General features: G+C 39.0%; 1 protein-coding gene across 1 annotated transcript in view; it reads left to right on the forward strand.

The window, feature by feature from the left end:
• The window catches only part of NCOA1 (nuclear receptor coactivator 1), a 218,178-nt gene extending 198,879 nt beyond the window's left edge, over positions 1 to 19,299 (forward strand). Inside the window, exons 20-23 of the mRNA XM_010840686.1 lie at positions 3,490 to 3,664; positions 9,274 to 9,457; positions 14,355 to 14,444; positions 18,262 to 19,299. Of these exons, the coding sequence (XP_010838988.1) occupies positions 3,490 to 3,664; positions 9,274 to 9,457; positions 14,355 to 14,444; positions 18,262 to 18,429 (617 nt within the window). The 3' untranslated portion in view covers positions 18,430 to 19,299. The remainder of the gene's footprint in view (positions 1 to 3,489; positions 3,665 to 9,273; positions 9,458 to 14,354; positions 14,445 to 18,261) is intronic.
• The last annotated feature ends 472 nt before the right edge of the window (positions 19,300 to 19,771 follow it).

The raw sequence follows: 19,771 nt of genomic DNA on the forward strand, positions 1-19,771 counted from the left end.
CTCCCAGGCTCCTCTGTCCATGGAGATTCTCTAGGCAAGAATACTAGAATGGGTTGCCATGCCCTCCTCCAGGGGATCTTCCCAACCCAGGGATCGAGCCGAGGTCTCCCACATTGCAGGCGGATTCTTTACCAACTGAGCCACCAGGGAGGCCCAATAAGACTGGAGTGGGTAGCCTATCCCTTCTCCAGGGGATCATCCCAACCCAGGAATTGAACCAGGGTCTCCTGCCTTTCAGGCAGATTCTTTACCAGCTGAGCTACCAGGGAAGCCCGCTAAATAGATTCAGTTCAGTTCAGTTCAGTTCAGTCACTCAGTCGTGTTCGACTCTTTGCGACCCCATGAATCGCAGCACACCAGGCCTCCCTGTCCTTCACCAACTCCCGAAGTTCACTCAGACTCACGTCCATCGAGTCAGTGATGCCATCCAGCCATCTCATCCTCTGTCGTCCCCTTCTCCTCCTGCCCCCAGTCCCTCCCAGCATCAGAGTCTTTTCCAATGAGTCAACTCTTCGCATGAGGTGGCCAAAGTACTGGAGTTTCAGCTTTAGCATCATTCCTTCCAAAGAAATCCTAGGGCTGATCTCCTTCAGAATGGACTGGTTGGATCTCCTTGCTGTCCAAGGGACTATAGATTACGTCTCAGTAAAGCTTGGGGAAAAACAAAAAGAGGGAAGGGAAGAAGAGCCCATAAAGACAACTGAGGAGAAGAAGATAACAAAACTTTCTCACTTTTCATTTCATACATGGGTTTTTCTTACCTTTTTTCCTCTTCAACTTATTTTTTAAGCTTTAAAAAATTTTTTTTATTGATATATAATTGACATCAGTTCAGTTCAGTCATTCAGTCATGTCCAACGTTTTGCGACTCCATGAATCGCAGCATGCCAGGCCTCCCTGTCCATCATCAACTCCTGGAGTTCACTCAGACTCACGTCCATCGAGTCAGTGATGCCATCCAGCCATCTCATCCTCTGTTGTCCCCTTCTCCTCCTGCCCCCAATCCCTCCCAGCATCAGAGTCTTTTCCAATGAGTCAACTCTTCGCATGAGGTGGCCAAAGTACTGGAGTTTCAGCTTTAGCATCATTCCTTCCAAAGAAATCCCAGGGCTGATCTCTTCAGAATGGACTGGTTGGATCTCCTTGCAGTCCAAGGGACTCTCAAGAGTCTTCTCCAACACCACACTTCAAAAGCATCAATTCTTCGGTGCTCAGCCTTCTTCACAGTCCAACTCTCACATCCATACGTGACCACAGGAAAAACCATAGCCTTGACTAGACGAACCTTTGTTGGCAAAGTAATGTCTCTGCTTTATGAATATGCTATCTAGGTTGGTCATAACTTTCCTTCCAAGGAGTAAGCGTCTTTTAATTTCATGGCTGCAATCACCATCGTCAGTGATTTTGGAGCCCCCCAAAATAAAGTCTGACACTGTATCCGCTGTTTCCCCATCTATTTCCCATGAAGTGATGGGACCAGATGCCATGATCTTCATTTTCTGAATGTTGAGCTTTAAGCCAACTTTTTCACTCTCCTCTTTGACTTTCATTAAGAGGCTTTTTAGTTCCTCTTCACTTTGTGCCATAAGGGTGGTGTCATCTGCATATCTGAGGTTATTGATATTTCTCCTGGCAATCTTGATTCCAGCTTGTGTTTCTTCCAGTCCAGCATTTCTCATGATGTACTCTGCATATAAATTAAATAAGCAGGGTGACAATATACAGCCTTGACGTACTCCTTTTCCTATTTGGAACCAGTCCGTTGTTCCATATCTAGTTCTAACTGTTGCTTCCTGACCTGCATACAGATTTCTCAAGAGGCAGATCAGGTGCTCTGGTATTCCCATCTCTTTCAGAATTTTCCACAGTTAATTGTGATCCACACAGTCAAATGCTTTGGCATAGTCAATAAAGCAGAAATAGATCTTTTTCTGGAACTCTCGTGCTTTTTCCATGATCCAGCGGACGTTGGCAATTTGATCTCTGGTTCCTCCACCTTTTCTAAAACCAGCTTGAACGTCAGGAAGTTCACGGTTCACACATTGCTGAAGCCTGGCTTGGAGAATTTTGAGCATTACTTTACTAGCATGTGAGATGAGTGCAATTGTGCGGTAGTTTGAGCATTCTTTGGCATTGCCTTTCTTTGGGATTGGAATGATAACTGACCTTTTCCAGTCCTGTGGCCACTGCTGAGTTTTCCAAATTTGCTGGCATGTTGAGTACAGCACTTTCACAGCATCATCTTTCAGGATTGGAAATAGCTCCACTGGAATTCCATCACCTCCACTAGCTTTGTTCGTAGTGATGCTTTCTAAGGCCCACTTGACTTCACATTCCAGGATGTCTGGCTCTAGGTCAGTGATCACACCATCATGATTATCTGAGTCATGAAGATCTTTTTTGTACAGTTCTTCTGTGTATTCTTGCCATCTCTTCTTAATATCTTCTGCTTCTGTTAGGTCCATACCATTTCTGTCCTTTATCGAGCCCATCCTTGCATGAAATGTTCCCTTGGTATCTCTAATTTTCTTGAAGAGATCTCTAGTCTTTTCCATTCTGTTGTTTTCCTCTATTTCTTTGCATTGATCGCTGAGGAAGGCTTTCTTATTTCTTCTTGCTATTCTTTAGAACTCTGCATTCAGATGCTTATATCTTTCCTTTTCTCCTTTGCTTTTCGCTTCTCTTCTTTTCAAAGCTATTTGTAAGGCCTCCCCAGACAGCCATTTTGCTTGTTTGCATTTCTTTTCCATGGGGATGGTCTTGATCCCTGTCTCCTGTACAATGTCACGAACCTCATATTGGTTTCAGGTGTACATGATGATTTGATATTTATGTGTGTTGCAAAATGATCACCACAGTAAGTCCAGTTAACATCCATTACTGTACATAGTTACAAATTTTTTTCTCATGAAAACTTCAAAGATCCACTCTCTAGCTACTTTCAGATATATATTACAGTATTATTAACTATAGTCAGTATGCTATACATTACATCCCCAGGACTTAGTCATTTTTTTCTTCCAGTTCGAGATATAAGTGACATAGAACACTGTATGAGTTTAAGGTGTACAGCATAATGATTTGACTTACATATGTCATGAAATGTTTATCAAAATTTAGTGAACATCTGTCATAGCCTTTCTACTTATTTTTTATTACAAAAGAAATCTTTTATGTGTGCTCAGATTTGTTTTTGATACTTAAAATTTCATGTAGTCAGAAAAGAACAGAAAAGAAAATCATGTGTAATCATGGTACCCAGATCAATATCTTAGTGAATGGAAATGTTCTTCCAAATCTCTTTTACATGTTTATTTATCTGTTTATACTAACATTTCCTGTTTTGTTTTTGAGAGACTGAAATCTTTTCCTTACTCTGTTGAACAGGCTGTTTCTACCTATGTTATGACAGATCCTTCTGGATTGTTTTTTTATGGTGTTGATAAATGTATAGTGTATTCACATAAATTAATTTGTGTCAATTTGTAGGAATGGTTCCCCAAGGTGAGGCCAACTTTGCTCCATCTCTAAGCCCTGGGAGCTCCATGGTGCCGATGCCAATCCCTCCTCCTCAGAGCTCTCTGCTCCAGCAGACTCCGCCCACTTCTGGCTACCAGTCACCAGACATGAAGGCCTGGCAGCAAGGAGCAATGGGAAACAACAAGTAAGGGGGCAGCTTTTGTATATGAGCATCCCGATACTCCGCAGCACGTAAGAACAGATACGCCTTCAGAATCCAAGTAGGAGATTATTAGCTTCTATCCATTTGCAGATTCAAAGAACTGAATTTTATGTTGCCAAATAGCGTCTTTTAAGTCCTTTAAGTTTAAAGTCAATTTTAAAGCAAATAAGTCTGTTTTTAGTACAGAAAGGTACTGTAGTGGCCCCAGACTTTTTTGTCCCATTCCCCAGTGCATCTAAAGAATACGCTCAACTCCTATGAGTAACAGAGCTTCCCTGGGACAGAGGTAGGAATGAGTACTTTTTAAAAAATCAGTCTTTATAGAAACACTTAAAAATCTAAAGCAAGAATGGCAAAATGTTAGAGTTCACTAGAGCTGAATAGTGGGCATGTGAGTTTCACTCTTGGTATGTTTGAAGGATTTCATAGCAACAGCAAAGGTTTTAAGTCTTCTAAGGTCATTCTGCCTTATCTGGCTTTTTGAATCTCTAGATTTTCAGTGGCCTCATTTTACCCATTTACTTAGAATTATCTTACTAAAGTCATTTTCCTCACAAATTGTGGCTGCTAAACTTTTCACACATCACTTGAGTTTTATAAGGGTTTTAATTTGGGTGTGTCTTGGTTCTAAATGACAGGGAAGCTGTTTGATCTGACAACATAATAAGTAAGGTAATTAATGTTGAAAACTTAAGACCATATTCTCTCAAAGTTCATTGAAAGGTGAGAGAGGAAACTTCCTGTTAGAGAACTATGTAGCTCTCCTTGAGGACTGGTGTCAGCTAGGTAGAAATAGAACTGTCTGTGTGATATGCAAGAACTTAGTCTCCTAGTGTGTTCTAATCCCAGCTTCTTGAACTCACTTTAGGTTCCATGGCCCATCATTATAATTACTCCCTAACAGGCATTCTCAGCCCTCTTGCCCAGCTCTCCCTCCGTTGCGGTTATAAATGTTCCCTAACGGAATCTAACTAAATGCTTGCTCCATACGTACGCCTGATCATTTACATGTGCTTTTAGGGGAAAAAAACGCAGTAATGGTGACAGATCTGCTCACCTTTGCAGTTAAATTCCTTCCTCTCTTTCCGTTCCTTATTGAATCTGTCAGGCTTTCATCCAAATCATTCCACCAAAAGCATTCTTATCAAAGTCTTTACTGTCCTTTACAGTGCCAAATGCAGTGAGCATTGATAGCACTTGACATACTTGAGCACTTACTCTTTCTTGAAGCTCCTTCTTCATTTGGTTTGTGGAACAGCTTTCTCTCTTGAGAAAGGTGTCTCTCCTCCTAACTCTCAGTCTCTTCTGCTGGGTCTTCCTCACCTCTCGGACCTCTGCTTTAGGGCCTCAGCTCATTCTAGGACCTCTTCCTCATATCTACTTCCTCCCTTGATTATATCTGCCAATCTTACTGATAATACATGCCTATCTCTATGTTTATGATTCCCAGATTTAGGTCTCTAGCCCAGATTTCTGTCCTAAACACCATACCATATATACAGCAGCCTAATGGACAGCTCCACTTAGAAGTGTAATAGGCATCTCAAACTTAACATGACAATAACTAAAGTAATATTCGTCCCCAAACTTGCTGGACTCATACTTTTTCACATCTCAGTAAACAGTTCCATTCTTCCAGTTATTCAGAAGAAAACCTTTTTTCTTTCTCTCACATCCCACATCCATCAGCAAATCACATCAGCTTCTTAGCAGCTTCCACTCTTTACCTGTCCCACTTGTACACTTTAGCGCAAGCCAGCATCATCCTTTTTCTGGACCACTGCAGTGACCTCCTGTCTTCTTGCTTCCACCCTTGCTCCACTACAGTTTCGTCTGCACATTGTGATGCTTTTAAAACATGAGGCAAGATATCAGTCCTTTACTCAAACATGCCAGCTTATTCAGAACACAGTATAGGGCCTGTGACACCCTGCATAATCTTGCTCCTGGGTACCTCTCTGACCTCATCTGTATTCTCATCACTCACTCTGCTGTAGTGGCTTCTATTTATTCTTCTGTTCCTCAGATGTGCCAAGTACATTGCATACTCAGGCCTTTGCATTTTTAAATCCCTCTGCTGGAATCCTCTTCTCTCAGTAGCCACATGGTTTTCTCTCTCATGCCTCAAGTCTCACCTTATTAGACACAAATATTGAATGTCACCATTTTAGACTTCCCTTACCATCATCTCTAAACGCCATTTCCCACTCTTTGGCCCCTCCATTTCCTTCTTTATATCTTTATTATGCTTAACATCTGATATATTGTGTGTTAGTCTCCTTATGGTATGTCTCCTCCAACTGAAATACAAACCTCAGAAGAGCAAGGACTTTGTTTCTGTTTACTTCTGTATGCGCATCCTTTAAGACACATGAGCACTTCATATACATCTATTGAAGAAATGAGTGCAGAGATTCCCTGTTCCTCAGTCATATTTTGGGTTCACATTCAAATATAGACTTGAGTTTTTGTTGTACTTTAGCTGTTTCTGTGAACTTTGGCTTTCTCAAATCATTTGAGAAAGAAAATAGTTATCACTAACTTTTCAAACATTCATACTTGCTTATTTAGTTCATGTACAAAAGCTTATTAGTCAACACAGGCAGCATATAGTTTGTGATCCCTCACTGTCTCTTTTGCACAGTGCAAGATACCACAAGAAATTGGGGAAAACAGCCCTTGTTGTCGATTTACCTAGAGTGTAGTTAGTGACAGGAGTAGGTCAGAGAGAAATAAAACATGAAACAAAAACTCACTAAGCAGAATGATGTGATACAGTTTGGAGACAGTATAACTCACGTGAGTCTTTTTGTTTATCTCTTTGGTGGCAAGAGAAACAAAGGGCTAAACAAACCTACTTGTCCAGGCACTAGGACAGCGTTTCTGTGTAACTCTAGTCTCAAAGGAGAGTCTCAGGCCTTATTAGCATTTTAAAGGCAAAGGCCTGTGCTTTAACCCTTTGTTTCTCAGACTTATTTGACCCGGAACTCCTCCCTGTTTGTTAATACCTCTAATATCTGACACTTGCTTTAGGCTGACTTTGTCATCTCTCCCCTCACTGCCCTCCCCCACCTCCCCACGATTTGGGGGCTACCAAATACCTGGTGCTAGCTTAAGGAAACTGTGGTAACTGCCATGAGGCCAGTCAGGGGTTAGGTGCGGGGAGGGGTCCTCCACGCATTGGGCCTAAGGTGCCAGTGAACCCCACAATCCATTCCAGCCCATGGAACAGTGATTAATGCTGCGAAAGGGCTTGGTTTTCTTTCTATGAGGGAAGAACCCAAAATGGAACTATTGGCAGGCTTAGTTTGAAAGAACTTAAGCTAATATATAGTCCCAAATAGAAATTTGAAAAGAAATTAAATCCTAAACCTTTTTCACTAAGTATGACATCATTGCAGTCCTTGAAGCTTCTGCATGCATTAACTTACATAGCTCTGCGCCTCTACAGTGGTGATTTATGTATCAGTTGACAAATGAGCACTGTCTAAGGCAGAAATGTTCTCATTAGAAAATGGGCAGTAGACTAATAGGTTTTCTTTTCTCACCTTTAGTTGTGGGGACACTGACAAGCATACACACTGCAGACACTAATGGTCCACAGATGTATTATTGACCATTTCCTAGGCATATAATTTTCTTCGTGCATTTGTGTTTTATAATTACTTAGGGAAAATTCACTTCTTTTCTTTAGACATGATGAATAGGCTGTTCCTCAGCCTGTGAATTTCAGTATGATTACCTTAATTTACCGGAAGCTATAAATGTCAGTACATCCTGCTTTCCTCCAAAGAGCTAGCAAGGAATAGAAAAGCCATTGATGGAATCAATAATTTTTGAAATCATATTCTTTAAAATTAACATTAAAATAGGTAGAACTTTACCAGCAGCTTATTGTTTAAAAATTGATAGATAATCATAAAATATTTGGTGTTTTGTAGAACTTAGCAAAGACACAAAGACACACATAAAAAAGAAAATTCATATTATTTTCCTTTAGATGTGTTTATCTGTATCACTATATCATTCAGATATAAAGTTTCAAATTCTACTTACTTGGAGTTTATTCCATACTCTTCTGTCTACTAACAGAAACTGGTTTAACATTGAGATCATTGGTGTAACAATGGTCTAGACATTGGGTGGTGAAGAAGGAAGTCTGTAAAACAGGCACTCTGAAAACCATAATTATTGCCCTTGTATCTTGCTTCCTAGAAAAGACATGAAGCTATCTTCAGATCTGAGAAGACCATTGAAGTCTTCAAAAGCATTTTGTTTTCCAAATAAAAATATCTGGTTATACACTTCTGATTTCCTCTTAGTTTATAGCATATTGAAAGAGGCCAGAAGCTGAAACCTTAAGAAGTGACAATAAGCAGTAGGACACTGAATAAAGGCTTTCGAATTTTAATGTGCATTTTTGACTCGATGGACATGGGTTTGGGTGGACTCCAGGAGTTGGTGATGGACAGGGAGGCCTGGCGTGCTGCGGTTCATGGGGTTGCAAAGATTTGGACACGACTGAGCGACTGAACTGAAGTTATTAGAAGTGCTTTTCCATACCTACCCCCAGAAAGTATGACTCACTAGGGTGGGATAAGGTCTGAGAGTCTCAATTTTCAATAAAGACCAGGGAATTCTCTTGCAGATGGTCTCTGGACTACACTTCAAAAAACATTGGTGTAGATGCAATGAGTACGTGTCAAGTGGCTTCAGTCACGTCCAACTCTTTGCAACCCTATGGACTGTAGCCTGCCAGGCTCCTCTGTCCATGGGATTCTCAGGCAAGAATACCGGAATAGTTTGCCGTGGCCTTCTCCAGGGAATCTTCCTGACCCAGGGATCAAACCCTCGTCTCTATGTCTCCTGCATTGACAGGCCTTTTACCACTGGCATCACCTGGGAAGCCCCATGAATACAAAAAGCAATCTGAACTTTATCAGTTGACAGCACTAATAACCCATGTCCTTAGTTATTCATTCATGAGATATTTACTGAGTGCCTGCTGCTGTGTATCACTTGTTAACTAGAGACAAGGAATAAATGAAACAAAATACCATCACTCCCCTCAAGTTTTAAGTCTAAGGATATATACCCAATCACAGTATAAGAATGTTACCTTTGAATCATTCATTCCTTTGTTAATTTATTCCGTGAATATTTATTGAAGATTGATACATATGCAAGGGACTTTGCTTGAAAAAGATATTCTCTGTTTAAGAAGATAATATAATAAATTTTAGAATGATTTTGATGATTAAATTGGTAAACTGCAGTTATCTGCAAGATTTACTTAAGTGGAAAACTTTCTTGGTTATTCAGATAATTGAAGCTTAACAACTCTGATACTGGGCCAGATAATTGTAACAAAATGAGGTCTTTTTAGTTATTAAACCCTTTGGATAGAGTTCAGAGTGCACCTGAATGGTTCTTAGTTTTTATATATTGTAATAATATAAAGTCTTATATATAAGTTAAGAATATAAAATATTTTCTTTGGAATCCTATATCTGATAATTTAAGGAGTCCAGTCATATTATCCCCATATTCATGATCAGTGGATGTAATTGAGATTCTTTTTGAGTTAACAGTGTATTCAGTCAAGCTATACAGAACCAGCCCACGCCTGCACAGCCAGGAGTGTACAACAATATGAGCATCACCGTGTCCATGGCAGGTGGAAACACAAATGTTCAGAACATGAACCCAATGATGGGCCAGATGCAGATGAGCTCTTTGCAGATGCCAGGAATGAGCACTGTGTGCCCTGAGCAGGTAAGTGGCACAACTGGCACACTTGCTACCCACACACACACCCAGCTCTATATCACACCATATTGCAATTCATTATTCCAAAGAAAATCAGGTATGTCCATACTTGCCCAAAGTAACCAAACTTCTTTTTCTTTCCCTATCTTTTGATAATTACTGTTTATTAAGATAATTTTGACAGATCATGTAAAATTTAAGTCTCATGAGATTTTATTGTTTTAGATTTATTATAAAATAATACATGTATAATACATTGATTGGAACATACCCTTTCTATTCTGAACATATTTTCTTCATTTTTGCCTTTCAATTCAACAAACTCAGTACTTACTATATACAAAGTTAGCTCTGTGGGAGACAGTATTAACAAGTTGGGAAGGTACAACCTGAGCAAAAGGTTAGTTGAATAATAGGACGAAACAGTTCTGTAGGAGATATATTTCTTTCAGATGAGGGGTATATACAATTAACCACAGAAGGTTTAAAAGAAAAAGGGTCTGATTAGGAAACTCTTCATGGAAAATTTTCCTAAAGGAAGAAATAGAAAAGAATATTCAAGATGAAAAATCTAATGAATGTTAAGGGGATATTTATATTCTATTTAGAGCAGAATTTATGTAGTAAACTTTTTAGGAGGTGTTGCAGGTCATCTAAATGTCCAGTTAATCTTGAAGCCTCCTAAAGATTTTTAAGGAATGAATGATTAAATTCAAAGTGATATTTAAGATCTTTGGGTAATTCTCTGTAATTACTATTCTGTCAGCAACCACAAAGTAAGACTGTGTGACTGTGCTGTAGCCATATAGCCATAATTTATAGCAAGTCATAAAAACATGTAAACACTAATTACTTTTTCTTTAGAATTCCTTTTGGATTTTTATTTTTTTAAAGAAAGTTCCCATTGTCCAGAGAAATTACCAGGGAAAAAAAAAAACCAACAACCTAGTGATGTTATAACAGAATATAAGAACTAAATAGTATTGTTTCTTGTCCTTGTTATTATGTTGTTGTTTTTCAGCTATTAGAATTATTCATTGTCTCTCGTATATTAAGACAAAGTAATAAAAAAATATAATGAATTAGGTAAAAGAATATTACATTTAAAATGTATTCCTTATATAGTTGCATCTTGCTTTTTTAGTCAGTTTGACAATCTCTGCCTTTTACCTAGAGTAGCTAGATCATTTATATTTAATGTGATTATTGATGTTGATATTGAAGATTTAAATCTCTCATCTTATTTTCTTTCTCCCCTCTTGTCTTTTTAGTGTAATGCCTTTGTTGCTTTATTAGCTATAAATAATTCCTGTTGTTTTAGTGGTTGCTTTAGGGTTTATAGTATACATCTTTGTCACCATCTGCCTTCAAATGCAATTGTATCACCTCGTACAAATACAAAAATCTCACAACAGTTTATTTCCATTTCTCCCTTCCTATGTTATTGTTGTCATACATATCATATCTGTCATGTCAGAACATTACCATATATATGTTATATACCCTACAATATGTTGTTAGTACATTTTTACTGAAAAACTTTTAAACAATTATATTTTTTAAGGTTTAAGTAGGTAATTTTTATATTTCCTCATGTAGTTATTTCCAGTGTTCTTCATTCCTTGCTGTAGATCCAAATTTCCATCTGGTATCATTTTCCTTCCACCAGAAGATCTTCATTTAACATTTTTTATAGTACAGGTCTGCTGATGGTGAATTATTTCAGTTTTCATGTGTCTGAAAAGATGTTGTTTCACCTTCATCTTTGAAAATTCTTTTCCCTGAATTCTGGGTTGGTAGTTTTCAATACTTTATAAAGTTGCTCCACTGTATTTCTGATGAGGTATCTGCTATCACTTTTATTTTTGTTCCTTTGGACATGATTGATGTTTTTCCCTCTCTAGCTACTTCTAAGAGTTACTCTCTTTATCACTGGTTTTAGATAATTTGATTATGATATGCCTTAGTGTGATTTTATTCATAGTTCTATGCTTGGGTTGGGGTTCGGTAATCTTCTTGATTCACAGGTATATACTTTTCATCAAATCTGGAAAAGTATTGGCCATTATTTCTTCAGCTATTTTTTTTCTGTCACCAGCCCCCTCCTCTCCTTCAGAGACTAATTACACATATTGTAGGCCATCTGAAGTTACACCACAGCTCACTGATTCTCTGGATTTGGAGATTTTAAGGGAATATGAGACCAGTCATTTTTTTCCTATGTGTTTCATTTTGGGTAATTTGTATTGCTATAATGTTAGATTCACTATTTTTTTCTTTTGCAATAGCTGGTCTGTCAGTTTTATCTAGTGTATTTTTTATCTCAGATGTTGCTGTTTTCATCTCTAGAAGTTCACTTCAGGTCAGATCAGATCAGATCAGTCGCTCAGTCGTGTCCGACTCTTTGTGACCCCATGAATCGCAGCACGCCAGGCCTCCCTGTCCAACACCAACTCGAGGAGTTCACTGAGACTCACGTCCATCGAGTCAGTGATGCCATCCAGCCATCTCATCCTCTGTCGTCCCCTTCTCCTCTTGCCCCCAATCCCTCCCAGCATCAGAGTCTTTTCCAATGAGTCAACTCTTCGCATGAGGTGGCCAAAGTACTGGAGTTTCAGCTTTAGCATCATTCCTTCCGAAGAAATCCCAGGGCTGATCTCCTTCAGAATGGACTGGTTGGATCTCCTTGCAGTCCAAGGGACTCTCAAGAGTCTTCTCCAACACCACAGTTCAAAAGCATCAATTCTTCGGCACTTAGAACCCCTTTTATATCTTCCATATCTCTAACATGTTCAGTCTTTCTGCTGTTTTCTTGAATATATGGAATATGGTTATTATAACTGTTAATAGTCTTGCTTGTCACTTCTAGCATCTGCATTATTTGGGAGTTGGTTTCAGCTGACTGATTTTTTTCGCTAAATTGTGGATCATTTTCTTGCTACTTTCTTTTTTTTTTTCCATTATGGTTTATCACAGTTTATTTAATATAATTTCCTGTGCTATACAGTAAGACCTTGTTTATCCATCCTATGTATAATAATTTGTATCTGCTAATCCCAAACTCCCAGTCCTTCTCTCCCCTACCCCCTCACCCCCTTAGCAAGCACAAATCTATTCTCTACCAATTTGTGTTCCCACCAACAGTGCAAGAGGGTTCTCTTTTCTGTGCACACCCTCTTCAGCATTTCTTATTTGTAGACTTCCTAATGATGGCCATTCTGACTAGTGTGAGGTGGTACTTCATTGTAGTTGTTTTTTTTGTTTGTTTGTTTTTTGGGGGGTTTTTGGGGGGCTGCACCTTGTGACCTGTGGAACATTGCTTCCCTGACCAGGGATCAAACTTGTGCCCTCTGCAGTGGAAGAACAGAGTCTTAACCACTGGACAGCCAGGGAAGTCCCCTCATTGTAGTTTTGATTTGCATTTTTCTAATCATCAGCATCGATGAACATCTTTTCATGTAACTGTTGGCCATCTGTATGTCTTCTTTGGAGAAATGTCTGTTTAAGTCTTCTGCCCATTTTTTTTTTTGTCAGTTTGCTTTTTGTTATTGACTTGTATAAGCTGTTTGTATATTTTGGAAATTAAGCCTTTGTCAGTTACATCATTTGCAGACATTTTTCTTCCAGTCCCTAGGTTGTCTTTTAATTTTGTTTATAGTTTCCTTTACTGTACAAAAACTTATAATTTGATTAACTCCTGTTTGTTTATTTTTGCTTTTATTTCTATTGTCTTGGAAGACTAACCTAAGAAAACATTGGTATGATTATGTCAGAGTCTGCTACTTTGCACACCTAGTAATTTTTTATTGGATGCCAGACATGCAAATTTTACCTTGTTTATGTTCCTATAAATATTGAGGTTTGTTTTGGGAAATGGTTAAATTACCTGGAAATAAACAGTTTGAATTTTTTTCAGGTCTTGCTTTTCTGTTTAGTAGAACTAGAACAATATTTAGTATAGGGCTAATTTTACCCTACCACTGCAGCAAAACCATTCTAGTACATTACCTGATACTACCTGAATTATGATGTTTTTCACTCTGGCTGGTGGGATCAGGACCTATTCCCAACTCTGTGTGATCTTTGAGAATTATTCCATGTACATCTTTTCAGATGAATCTTTCCTCTGCTTTGGGTAGTTCCTTAAGATCCATTAATTGTTAGTGGATCCATTAATCAACTGATCAGTACTAAGCTGCAGACTTGCAGGGACTCTCTGCAGATTTTGGGGTTTCCTCTCTGTGTACTCTCTCATCTGATATTCTGCTCTATGAATTCTAGCCATATCCTTTCATCTCAGTGAGACTGCCCAGCATTGTCTGGTTCCTTGTCCTCATACTGTCCTCAAATTCTCTTTAGGCAGTAGGCGGGGGTCATGGTAGGACTCACCTCAATTGTTTCCCAGTCCTTAGGAACAACTTTCCTTCATTGCCTTTGTCCACGGTCTTGAATGTGTCCGTTTCATACATTTTGGTTCAGGCAGAGGATAAATCTGATCCCTGTTACTGAATCTTGCCTGGCAGTAGAAGTGTTTTGCTAATTAACTTCTGTGAGTGTTGAATTAACTTATTAAAGTTACCATATATAAGAATATAAAGAAGAGTATACAACTAGAAGAATTTTCATACACTGAACACACCTTCATAACTGTCACCTAGATCAAGAAACAGCACATTACCAGCAGCACCCCAGAAGTTCTCCCCTTACACACTCTCTTACGTCTCTCTCTGCTCCTACGAAGGGAACTACTGTCCTGGCTTCTGACAGCATAGTAAATTGCTAAGCTTGTTATTCCTGCTCTCTTCCCATTACTTTTCTGTCAGTGAGATTGTTCCTCATTGAGGAATTTGGTCTTCAGCTTAAACAACTAGCTTGTAATTTGGTCTTATACTTCCTTTAATAGATAAATGATCCAGCACTGAGACACACAGGCCTCTACTGCAACCAGCTCTCATCCACTGACCTTCTCAAAACAGAAGCAGATGGAACCCAGGTCAGTAAGACAATCCTAAGCCCAGAGCTGTCAAATTTTATCTAGATACACAGGAAACTTTGTATAGCATCATGGTTGAGAGCATGACCTGGAGAGTCAGAGCTGGGTGTGAGTCCTGGCTCTGCTCTTAGCCATGTCATCCTGGGCGTGTTAGGGGACTTTCCTGAGTTGCTGTGTAACCAGCAGAACTAACCTGCTCATAGGATTATGAGAGGGTTAAATGAGTTGCGCTTTCAGAATGTTTAATCAATATTAAATGTCAGGATAAGGGATCACAAATGGTGACCACTAATTGCTATTTGTAAGTAAACACAGTGCTAAAACTTGTGTGTAATCAAAATACCTCAAGAGAGCTCAATAAATTCAGACAAAACGGAATGCATGTTGTGTACTCTGCCTCTTTTTAGAAGTTTGTTTCAGAACAATACAAATAACAGGGGTGGCCACGTTCCTATATTAACATAAATTAAGATTTTAAAAAAGTATATAGGCCTTATGCGAAGGTGGAGGAAACATGAACAAAGAAACATGAGACATGTTTGCTCTTTAGGTGAACTGTGGTAAGACGTGAGGAAAGAAAGCTTATGATTTGCCAGGCATTGTGTTAGGCACTGTGTGCTTCTCCTCATGTAAGCATCACTATAACTCTATGAAGGAGTCAGTTTCCCTTTTTTCTCACATAGATGAAGAAACAGAACCTGAGGAGATTTGACTATGTAATTCACAGAAAAGAAAGTGGCAGAACTGAGGTTCAAACCCAGGTCTTTCCAACACCAAAGTTCATGCTCTTTCTGCCATACCACTTAGGGCTTGATAAAACATACAGACATATGCACATGAATTGTTACATAACCAAAAAAGGCAAATGCAAATTGATTACAAGTAACAAGACCCATAAACATGCAAAGAAAGGAGACATTGTGGCGATGGTCAGAAGAGTATTTATATGGGAGATGGGACTGAACTGGGCCTTGAAGGACAGTTAGCAGGGCAAGTGAGTAGAAAGGTATTCTGGGTTTTGGAGGCTGGGGAAGGAGGTGAGCTTGAAAGTCCAGGGGATTGGAAGTTAGAGGGCACAGAGACAGGGAAACAGTAATATCAGCATAGTCCTGGGAACCCACCCAATGAGAATAAAGGGTTTGTAATAAGAATTCATCGGAACTAAAAGTGGGAAAGTAGGTTGGGGCAAATTTCCAAGGGCCTTGAATGCTAAACTCTAAGGGATTCAAATTCAGTCCTGCGAGTGGAGCATCATTCCTGAAGGGGAACAGTGATGAAAGACCTAGTTTAGGCTTCATCTTAAGGGGGAGACGGGGAAGAGGAAGAGCACTGGGCAACCAGCTCTGAAAGAGGAAAACCAGTTAGGGAACTGTGTTCATAGTTGGAGCCTCAGTGGAATCTGAGTCCTGTGTGCTATGTAAAGAGAGGCTTTTGTGCTGGGGGAATTGAGGTCTTCATTCACTAGAAGTTTTTTAAAAGTCTCATACTTACAAAGACATATACTGGGGTAACTCAACAAATTACTTAAAACAACTGAGTTTCAAAATTCCTAAGTCCTGGGACAGTATTTGAATTGAAGTAGAAACTGCATCAGAAGATCTTACAGAGGCTGGGACTCAGCTCTCACATTACCTCTCTCACCTGGCAAATCATAAGCTTTGTTTTCGTATTGCTTTGCCTGTCTGTGAAGGTAGGGCAGTATCAGAAGTCCTTTGAGATCTGGTCTGAGGCACCATGATTAAGCAATAATTCAAAAAGGCTGAAATATGTACTTTTGGGAGTTTGGTTTAATCTTTTCAATTTTTAAAAGTTCTAAATAGGTGATCTTTTTTAATATAGCATTCTTTTTAAAGGAGCAGAATTTTCTCACGTTTGTTTTATCATGCATTTATCAACAATTTTTTTGAGTTTAGAGGCACAAACACCTTATGTATTTCATGTGTTGAAACATATAAACAAAATTCTGTGTTATTTTTTTTTAAATCAGCCATTGCCTAAATGCACTGTAGTTTGTGTTTATGTTAAGTCTCAGTAGCAAAATCTTTCTGTAGTGGCTCATCATGAAATCTCTATTTGCTCTAATGTTTTTGCACTTGCCAGACGAAAGCTGGGGAGTGAGTTAGATAGAAGTATAAAGATAGTTGTACAGAAAAGGAGAAAAGAAAGAAAAAGGAGAGAAGGACTAGGGGAGGATTCAAGGCTCTCTGCATTCACAAAGCTGGGATGGAGAAAATGAGAGAACAGGAACACAGGGGAATTGTTAACACAGAGAGAGATGAAGGCCAAGGTTGGAGCTCTAGAGGGAAAAGAGTAGGAATGAGAAATTACAGAGAACAAAGGTGGGTGGAGGGCACAGAGGCAGCTACAGAACAGACTCAGACAGAGAGCTGGTGTATGTTAGGTACACACGGAAGAGCCCCAAAAAAGAAGAAAGCCAAATGGGAGCCTATGGGAACAAGAAGCAAAGTTTGGGAAATGGGGAGAGAGGAGGACAAGGAGAGAAATGACACTAATGTACATAGAGATTTAATTCATCAGACACAAAAACACTCGGCCCAGGAACCATCAGCGTTATCCCAGAGAGTGGAGTAGAGGTGAAAGTGAATCAAGTGAATCGTGAGGAGAAAACATCAGGCATTGGACTGATGAAGAAATTGGATAGTCGCGAGATTGGACAGTTGGCCTGTTAAGGTTGATGGAAAGCAGCTTTTATTCAATTAGGATAGAAAAGTTTTCAGAAATGCTGAGTATGATTGGCATGAATTTAGTGGTGAAAGACACCCCCAAAAAATCTATCACTAATCTAAAATACTTCCTGAACCTGTTAAACACGCACAAGTTTGCCAACTGCGGAGACAGACAGATGCATTGGGTGCCTTAGGAGGCATCTCCACTGTTGGTCTGGAACATTCACAAGTGTGGTACTGGCCTCATCAGTTCTACAAATGACTTTCTAATAATAAGGCTGGTTGGTAAAGACTAACTCTGGCTTTGTTTTCCTGATAGAAAATGTTAAAACTATGTAACCTTAGACTTTTCAAAGGAATACGTGCATTATTACTGAAAGTATTAAGCTCTTATGGAAAAACTGGAATGAACTTTTTGGCCAACCTGATAGTTAAAGGGAAAATTCACACTGTTCTCAGCTAGTAGTTTAGTGTTATTTTCAGCTCATGCGTTTGGATGGACTGTCTGTCAGGAAAAATAAGTTAAGTATAAAATTGTTCTACTAATATTTTGCTGTAATTCTAAAGGTAATATGTAAAGAAGCTATGTAAAGGTATATTAGATACTACACAAATCCTCTGGACATTAATTTTAATAATACTCATGTCCTGTTACTGAGTTGTGGTGGTTTTTATTTTGCTAATACTGGGTTAAAGCCCTTAATTTTCTAACATCATAAAGATTTTTTTTACCCTCCTAAAGTCATCCATAGAATGCTTTTATAACCAGTTTTCCAAATAATATACCTATTTTTTAAACCCACCACTGGATACCCAGACTGAAACTGGGCTTTTCCCAATCTTGGCAATATTAGCAATGATGCTCATTTTCAGTATTGATGGCAACCCTGTAGGAGGCTTGACCATTCCAATTTTGATTTTATTTTTAAAGTGTGAACTTTCCAGAACCCTGAGCAAAATGAGTGCAGCGATTTTCTTTTTGTAGGACAAGAAGACAGAAGAGTTCTTCTCTGTGGTGACTACAGACTAGAGGAATGCTCTAGTGAGTTTCCACTTCAAGTAGTACCCACTCATAAGCCGGGGGGGCAGACCCTTCTGTCTAAACACATCTTTTATTTGTGTTCCAGCAGGTGCAACAGGTTCAGGTGTTTGCTGACGTCCAGTGTACAGTGAATCTGGTAGGCGGGGACCCTTACCTGAACCAGCCTGGTCCACTGGGAACTCAAAAACCCACGGCAGGACCACAGACCCCCCAGGCCCAGCAGAAGAGCCTCCTTCAGCAGCTACTGACTGAATAACCACTTTTAAAGGAATGTGAAATTTAAATAATAGACCTACAGAGATATACAAATATATTATATATTTTTCTGAGATTTTTGATATCTCAATCTGCAGCCATTCTTCAGGTCCTAGCATTTGGAGCAAAAAAAAAAAAAAAGAAAAAAAAAAGAAAAAGTTCACTTTTGTTGGGAGATTGAGAGATGTTTTTGTTTCTTTCTTTGTAAAGGCCTTGGATATTGATAAAATAACAAGGCAGAACAGTTGGACAATCTCTCTCTTGAGCCAAATTTAATTATTCTTATTTTTGTAATCAGTCATTGGCTTCTTATCTGGATGAAGACTTTTGGAGGAGAACCAGAAGGACGAGTTCTAAGGGGAAGATGGCAGCTCCAGTTCAGCTGGCTCAGTCCTGACCCTGCCAGGGAAGAAGGGCCCGGTGGGGTCTGGCCTGTGTCCATCCACCAAAGGCTGTCACACGTCTCTGAATCAACAACCCTCCCCTTCCCAACCAGGCAGCTTGTGTGTACAATCAGCTTCTTCTAGCAACTCTGTATCTGATGCTTCGAGAGAATATTTTGCCTCCACATATGTACCCCTTCTCCTTTTTTTAAAAGATGGATTTAAACCAAGATGCCTCCAGGAATGAGGACGAAATGAGTATATTCACAGAGGAATCCAAAAAAAAATACAATTTTGGGGGAAAATGCAATAATTTTTGATGAGATGGGTGAAGGACAAGAAGTGAGTTATGTCAATTATTGTAGATAAAATTCTCTGATTTAAATCTGGAAGAAAAAAAAGGCAGCCTGTTCTTTCTGCTTTTATTGTATTAACAGCTGAGGTTAGCTAAAGTTATTTAAAATAAAATTAAATTTATGATTCAAGTAGCTTATTTTTCCCTTTAAATCTCACTGTACATATATATGATTTCTTGTAGAAATTGATTTTCTTCTGTTTAATTTTATGGTTTTTATTATCATACTCTTGATTTTTCTAAATTTCTGTGTGTGAAAATATAACATTGATTGAATTGCAGTTACCTTTGGCTAGTAATATTTCATTATTTTAATAACCATGATGCCACGTATGGATTTACTTTGGGTTTCAAATCAAAATGTCACTGCCAGAAAGAGCCGTTCCAGACGAGCCTAGTGCCTCCTGTGCCCCGGCGTGTCCCTGGAATCAGCTGACTTGAGAGTGGTGCAAGGAATTCTCACCAGAAGTGCACAGACCACTTGTACAGAGAAAAAAGTAATACTCAAAGGAAAATCTCCTTTTTTTTTTTAGATTGACTTTGGGAATTTGAATTCTCATCAGTGCAAGTATAAATCTCTCTATCCTGCTCTGAGGCTAATTGGT

The sequence above is a fragment of the Bison bison genome, unplaced genomic scaffold, assembly GCF_000754665.1.
Source record: "Bison bison bison isolate TAMUID 2011002044 unplaced genomic scaffold, Bison_UMD1.0 scf7180017864145, whole genome shotgun sequence".
NCBI classification, from domain to species: domain Eukaryota; kingdom Metazoa; phylum Chordata; class Mammalia; order Artiodactyla; family Bovidae; genus Bison; species Bison bison.